General features: G+C 42.2%; 1 protein-coding gene across 1 annotated transcript in view; it reads left to right on the forward strand.

The window, feature by feature from the left end:
- Window positions 1-6,168, forward strand: part of LOC122798643 (zinc finger protein 569-like) — a 784,097-nt gene extending 777,929 nt beyond the window's left edge. The window contains exon 3 of the mRNA XM_044067729.1: window positions 5,085-6,168. Coding sequence (XP_043923664.1) covers window positions 5,085-5,692 — 608 coding nt within the window. The 3' untranslated portion in view covers window positions 5,693-6,168. The remainder of the gene's footprint in view (window positions 1-5,084) is intronic.
- The last annotated feature ends 1,753 nt before the right edge of the window (window positions 6,169-7,921 follow it).

Here is a 7,921-nt window from a genome sequence, read left to right on the forward strand (position 1 = left end):
CTTTCTATTTTATATTTGTATAAGTATTTTTTTTTTGGACTGTAACTGTGTGAGTCAGTAATTAACTCACTTAGTAATAATGAGTAACTGTAGAGTTGTTAGTTTTTGTCTCTTCAAACTTTCTTTAAAACACAAGTATGTTTTCCTTTATTGTATTCTCTGTGGAGCTTTTCTCCCCGGGCCTCTACTGAAAATGGAAATATCTCCAGCTAGACTAGCCCGGTCAACAAATGTAAAATAAAAATAAAATAAAATAAAGAAATGCAGGATTTATTGCATGCAGCTGAACAAGTTGGAAAGCATACTTTGCAATGTGGTTTTGATTCTTTGGAGGCCTCCTGCAGAGCCACTGTTACGGGTTCTGTCATTAGGAGGCATGCACAGAATCTGCCTGATCATGTTAAAGCAAAATTATTAGATGCTCCATTACAGCATGATACCTTGTTTGGTGTTAAAGCAGAAGAGGTGTTGAAGAAAATGGAGGACAAAGCCAAATCTATGCAGACAGTCAAGGATTTCTTACAGGTACAGCCTCCAAGATTTAGCAGACACTGGCCTACAAAGAATTGGTCCTTTTCAGTTTCAGACAGGCCACAAAGAGGCAGATACAGACGCCCTAGAGGCAGATCCCAGCCCCAAGGCTCATACAGGTCTAAACAATGGGGTGCTTCTACCCCCAAAAGCGGAGAAGACAAGTCACAGTCATACAGAAAGCAGTCCCAATGACTTCCCCCTGCCATCGCCAAGCACTTATCTACTGGCAGCTCCTTTAGGGGGGAAAACTAACACTTTTTTCTCAAAACTGGCACCAAATCACCCAGGACAAATGGGTCTTGAACATAGTGTCACAAGGTTACAGGTCCCACTTTCACACCCTGCCAAGGTCCAACGGTAAGCCAGACCTGCCAAAAAATCAATGGGCAGAGGCAGAAAAGCAAGTTTCATCCCTCATGGACATGAGGGCCATTCAGCAAGTACCACAGCAAAAGCAGGGACAAGGATTTTACTCAAGACTTTTCTTGGTGCCCAGAAAGGACCTATCTATTCTAAACACATACCTGGATATTCCAAAATTCAAAATGTTGACTCTGCAGCAGCTTCTGCCCATGCTGGGCAAGAAGGCTTGGCTTGTAACATTAGACCTAAAAGAGGCATACCTGCATGTCCCAATCAGACAATCATGCAGAAGATACCTCAGATTCATAGCTGGTTCAATGCACTACCAATTCTCTGCACTGCCCTTTGGCTTATCTACTGCACCCAGGGTCTACACAAAATGCCTGGCACCAGTAATTGCATTTTGCAGACAAAGAGGAATACAAATATATCCTTACTTGGACGACTGCCTTATTCAAGCAGAGAACAAGGACATACTACTACAGCCCCTGGCGTTTGTAAAAAGATTATTAACATGCCTAGGGTACACAGTAAACGAGAAGAAATCCAAACTTGTACCCTCTCGAGATAATATTCCTGGGTGCAAACTTAAATACAACTGCCCAGATGGCTTATCTCACGCCAGACAAACAAAGGTAACTGACTACTTATTTCAAAAGGTTGGCAACAAGCACCCAGTTAACTGCAAGAAAAATTCTGCAGGCTTTGGGCTTCATAGCATCCTGCATTCTGCTAATTCCCTATGCAAGACTGCATATGAGGAAACTACAATGGTATCTAAAAAGTGTTTGGACTCAACATTACCACAGCCTGGAAACAATAATTACACTCATTCCCTGCCTACAACAGGAATTTCGATGGTGGGCAAAGGCCTGTCACCACAACAAGGGGCAGCCATTCACCATGCCCCCAGCCAGGCAAACATTGACAACAGATGCATCAGATTATGCCTGGGGGGCCCACATGGCAGGAAGATGTATTCAGGGCTCATGGTCCGCAATCCAAATGCATCTACATATCAGTCAAAAAGAGATGTTCAAAATGCCCTGACAGCCTTCAAGGATCTACTTCATCCAAGACAACTACTGATAAAGATGGACAATACTACAGTCATGTGGCACATAAACAAGCAGGGAGGCACACATTCCTACTCCCTTTGAAGACTAGCCATGACTTTGTGGGACACAGCATTGACTTACCAAGTACATCTGCAAGCACAATTCCTGCCAGGAAATATAAATACTCTGGCAGACGAACTAAGCAGAAACCTCATGGATCCCCACAAGTGGAAATTGGATCCACAAGTCTTCAACATAACAAGGAATTGGGGATGCCCAGACATAGATCTATTTGCCTCCCCTCACAACTGCCAATTACAGAGATTCTGCACAAGGACTTATCACAAGCAAGCATGGAAAGTGGATGCTCTGTCTTTCAGCTGGAAAAACTTAACAGTATACACCTTTCCACCACTGCCTCTCCTCCCCAAGGTACTCCTAAAGGTCAGACAAGAGAAGCAAAAAAATTATACTGATTGCCCCAGACTGGCCCCGCCAGCACTGGTACCCAATCCTAAGGAACTTGACTCAATGCCCAGCATGGACATTACCTCAAATTCCTCACTTACTGACCCAACAAAACAATCACATCCTGCACAGCCAACTCAGGACCTTAAATCTGGCAGCATGGTGGATAATGTAGCTTTTCAAAATGCACCTTTCTCTAAAGCGGTTATGGATGTTATTTTGAAGGCCAGGAGGCCCAGTACCAGAAAATCTTATGCAGAAAAATGGAAGAGATTCTGTGCTTGGAACCAGGCACAAGGAATTGACATGATTGTTCCAAATATACCTCAGATTTTGCAATACTTAACTAAGATGCTAGACAAAGGCCTATCCTTTTCATCAATTAAGATTCATGCCTCTGCCATTTCATCTCATTACAATACAGAGCCACCTATTTTCTCTCATCATTTATTAAGGCAGTACCTCAGAGGAGCCAAAAACTTACGACCTCCAAGGAGATCACCAATACCTGCATGGGACCTCAATTATGTCTTGGAAAAACTCACTCTGCCACCTTTTGAGCCAGCCACTACACGTGATATAAACTTTTTTATCATGGAAAACGGCTCTGCTCCTAGCAGTAACCTCTGTAAGACGAGTCTCAGAGCTTCAGGCACTCATGGCTGTGGAACCTTTTATCATCTTCCATCCAGATAGGATTTCTCTAAGGACAAACCCCACTTTTATGCCTAAGGTAGTGTCCAGTGTGGCCCTCAACCAAACTATTCATTTGCCTACCTTTTACCCAAACCCACAGAATAAGGGTGAGAAACTTCTGCATTCTTTGGACATACACAGACAGCTGTGCTTCTACTTGGACAGAACCAAAGCTTTCAGAAAGACAGCAATTACTGGTAGCATATGCTGCAGGATCACAAGGCAAGGCCATCTCAAAGCAGACTATTTTAAAGTGGATAGGTCACTGCATTCGTCTATGCTATTCTCAACATGGCAAATCAGTGCCTAAGTGCATTAGGCCACATTCAACCAGAGCAGCAGCCACTTCAGCAGCCTTCCTCAGAGGAGTGCCCACCAAAGACATTTTAGAGGCTGCAACCAGGTGTTCAGTGCATACTTTTACAAAGCACTACCACTTACCACTCTACTCCAAATCCAGGGCAGGCTTTGCCACTGCAGTTCTGCAGGGCCTCATAGCCGCTCCTAATTCTATTTAGTTCCAGCCTCCCAACCTTAGCTTTGGGATTCAACCCAATTGTAATGACTGCAACAATGAAACATGATGAACATAGTACGGTTGTGTGCCTACCATAAATGTAGATGTTTGAGTGTATTCACTGTTGCAGTCCAGGTTACCCACCCACCGTCCCCCTTATCTTTGCTGGACCTTATCTGTACTTCTCTATTCTATACAACCTATGTGGTGTATTAGCTTGTAGATGAAGGAAACTTGTTATTTAATGCATGCATGCTTTATTGACATATTTTTAGCCTACCCTTTTGGGGGCACCTGACATCTGGGGCAAGAAAAACTGAAGAAAATGGCGTTGGCTGCATCTTTTATACCCTTGGCACACTGACGTTAGGGAGGAGGCGACAGTAACGGACGCCGGACCTAGACTTTGGAATTCTGTCTGACTGCTGGCTGCCTGCCAGCAGGATAACCCAATTGTAAAGACTGCAACAGTGAATACACTCTAACATCTACATTTATGGTAGGTACACAACTGTACTTTACAAATCAGGCACTAAAGCTACTCCCCCTACAGATGTCTAAATGTGTGACTACAGACTCACCCTGTCCTACCTGAAGGCCTGTCCTAGACTGGTCATTCACAGTGCGACCTGCAGGGACCCAGGTATGTGCAAGGTGTTAATTAAAAATGAGTGCAGTGTTTAGCAGGATTTCTTACTGTGAAATGTGAGTGATTCAGAAATTGGAATGAGTTGAGATCTAAATAACATACTCCTTGAGCCCAGACAGGTGAATCTACAGAGTGCAACATTAGGGTAAGTCGAGACCACAGCCAAACCTGTCATGTATACCTGCCTTGAAGTGCTACTGTGTTGTTCATCATAATATTAAATATGTTGGAAAATACATTTACATGTTTTGGGAAAGTGCCTTGACCTTGGTACTGCAAGAGTAAGGTATCAGAAACATTTTTAGCAAGTCCTTAAGTATGAACATGAACACTAAGCTGGGTTCAGATATTCAGTGGGTGCAGAACTGAATTGTTTTGCATCATTAACATACATTGATATGCTCATCTTAATAATGTTCCTCACAGAGTTTATATTTCTGAATTGTACACACCCTGTGCTTGGCTGCTTCTCATGCATAGTTGTTTAACACAATGGCGTAAAGTTATTGAGTCATAATTATAGCTTAAAGATCTTGTACAAAGAAAAGAAAACAAACAGCAGATCAGTTATCAATGTTAATGCAATTAGAAGGAATGATAAGGCTTAGTGAGAGAGGCGAGAAGTTTTGATTGGTGATTATAATTTTACTCAAAGGTTCACTGTTTTCTGCATTTGGAAATTTAGAAAAGGTTTGTGTGAGGAGTCATTAATATACATTTTGTACTTTAACACTTGGTGCAAGAAAGTACCTTGTGTCTGTGGCTCATCACATTCTGACACTTCCATTTTTATTTTAAGTCAACAGGAGCACAGATTGTACTGAGGTCTGGAGTCAGCAGTCATCACTGGGCAAATGCGTTGATTCTGAGCATGTTAAAGCTTTGCTGGAGAGAATCGTGATTACAGGACACAGCCTGATGCCAAGTGAAAGCAAACATCATAACCGTATGGAAAGCAAAGATGAATTTGGCAAGAAAATTGAACTGGAAATGCATCTAGAACCTCAAGAAGGAAAAGAACCATGCAGGCTTAATCACAGCGATAATTTAATACTTCACTTTAGCGGCCTGACTGATCAGTTAAATCACATTGGCAAAGGAAGAATGAAAATGTCCGCAATACATAAGCAATTATACACTGGAAAGAAACAATATAAATATACCATACATGACAAGGGTTTCACAAGTAAAGTAAAATTAGCAGCAAATAACATTACTCATATTAGACAGAAACTCTTTAAATGTACCAGCCATGAAAAACGTTTTACACAGAAGTCAAGAGTAGAAAAACATCAGTATACACACACTGGTGTAAAACCTTATGTGTGCTACATGTGGGAAGGGGTTTACACGAAGGGGTCACATAACAAGACATCAGTATACACACACTGGGCAGAAACTTTATAAGTGTGCTACATGTGGAAAAGAGTTTGTATGGAAATGTGACATGGTAAGGCATCAGTATACACACACTGGTCTGAAACCTTATAAGTGTGATACATGTGGAAAGAGGTTTACACAGAGGAGTCACATAGCAAGGCATCAGTATACACACACTGGGCAGAAACCTTATAATTGTGCTACATGTGGAAAGGGGTTTTCACGGAAGGCTAACATGGTAAGCCATCAGTATACACACACTGGGCAGAAACCTTATAAGTGTATTACATGTGGAAAGGAGTTTGCACGGAAGGGTGGCATGGTAAGGCATCAGTATACGCACACTGGGCAGAAACCTTATAAGTGTGCTGTATGTGGAAAGGGGTTTACACAGAAGGGTAACATGAAAATCCATCAGTGTACACGCACTAGGGTTCTGATGGAGAGATGAAAAGTTAGCAAGCAAAGGAGAGTAGTAGTACTGAAATTTAATTTGTCCTCAAGTCTTGGTGAGTACCTTCATGAGGTGGGCTCTGTTTTTCACAAAATCTCACCAAGGCAACACTGATGTATAGACTGTATTTATATAGCATATGTCATGGATAGAAGTAAATCAAAAATAAAAAAAATGATAGCTGGGCGCACAAGACCCAGGATAAAAAAGTGCCCAATCCTGGTAGGTGCACTGGTGCCAGGACTGGAAAACATGGCCGTGTAAAATCCTCAAAATATGGAAGCATTCCTACAATGGGGTCAGGCCAGGCTCAGGGGGAGGATGGGCCTCCTTGTTGTAGAAGGAAGTAGCAGTCCACAAAAACGACAAACATTGATTGGCCAATGAAGTGCCATAAAGACGACAGAGTGGACTACTGAGGATAAGAAAGAAATGATGTATTGTTACTATTATGTAAAAAGCCCAGAATTTCCAGACACAATATATACACAACGATTAAGAGAGAAATTAGAGGAAAGAAAAATACTTCCGCAGGAAAAACTGTCAGACGCTTCAAATAAAAATTTGTGTTTATTAATACAACAGATTTTTGAAAAACAGTTTGTAGATCAAGAAATTTTGATCTGTTTGGAAAAAGAAGTAGCTGAGGAAATGAGAAAATATAAACAACCTAGAGATATTTGAAAAATGTAAAAAAGAAATATGGACATGGGAAAGAGAGAGATTTGATATGGTGCAATATTTATGCAAAGGAGAAAGCCAAGTTAACTAATATAAAGAAGGCAGTCTCAAAGATATTCAAAGAGAAATACAGGCAAAGGCATCCAGATGTGGAAAATTTGACACTAAAAAAATTAATAGCACAAAGATGTAATGTAGAAAAGATGATTAGTAAAGCAGAAGTTAAAGAAATAGAAGTTGGAGTTATGGAGATGTTCATCGTGCATACAACTGCAGTCATCACACTTGGGTTATCCTGCCGTCAGGCGGGTCCTCGGTTGTCCGAATTCCAAAGTCTAGGTCCGGCGTCGGTTGTCGTCACTTCTTCCCTGACGTCAGAACGGCAGGGGTATAAAAGAGGCAGCCAACGCCATTTTCTCCAGTCTTTCTTGCCGCGCGGTGCCCGAAGCAGAAGCAGTTCGCAAGTGCCGGTCGGCCAGCTCCTGAGATTTACAAACAGTATTTCAGCCGAAGTCTTCTTTAAAGCTAAGTACCCGTTGAAACTTTTCTTGCCTCAGACCGATGTCAGACAAAGTTAATAATTGCATTTCTTGTGGGAAGCAAATACCGCATAAGGATTTTCACTCTTACTGTATACCTTGCTTAGGGTCAGACCACGACGTCTCGGCCTGCCGTTTTTGTACTAGGTTTAACAAGCGCACTATTAAGCGCAGGGCGGAGTTCGCCCTTCATTATTTTGGCAAAAAATTTAATTATCATGTCTGATACACTGACGCCAGTTTTAGACAAAAGACGCAAGGATAAGGACCGACATCCGAGGCCTGCACCGAGTACGGATTCCATGCTTAGGCCGACTACCGGTTCTCAGCGAGGCGCCTACGCAGCCCCTGACTACCGATGAAACTATTTTACCGGTGACTTCAGTACCTGAGTTCGCAGGTTCCTCGGTCTCCAACAGGGCTTCAAATCATTAAATCACTCCTCTAGGCAACGACTGCCACATCTGCATCCGAAAAGGAAGACCCCTATAACATCTGAATATTATTTAGCATTAGGGGTATCTGTAGCTTCAGGTATGTGTTATCAGTCTAGTACATGGATCCCTACTAAAGCTTGGGTGT

Source organism: Protopterus annectens, chromosome 3.part1, assembly GCF_019279795.1.
Source record: "Protopterus annectens isolate FY-2018-M chromosome 3.part1, PAN1.0, whole genome shotgun sequence".
Taxonomy (NCBI): Eukaryota; Metazoa; Chordata; order Ceratodontiformes; family Protopteridae; genus Protopterus; species Protopterus annectens.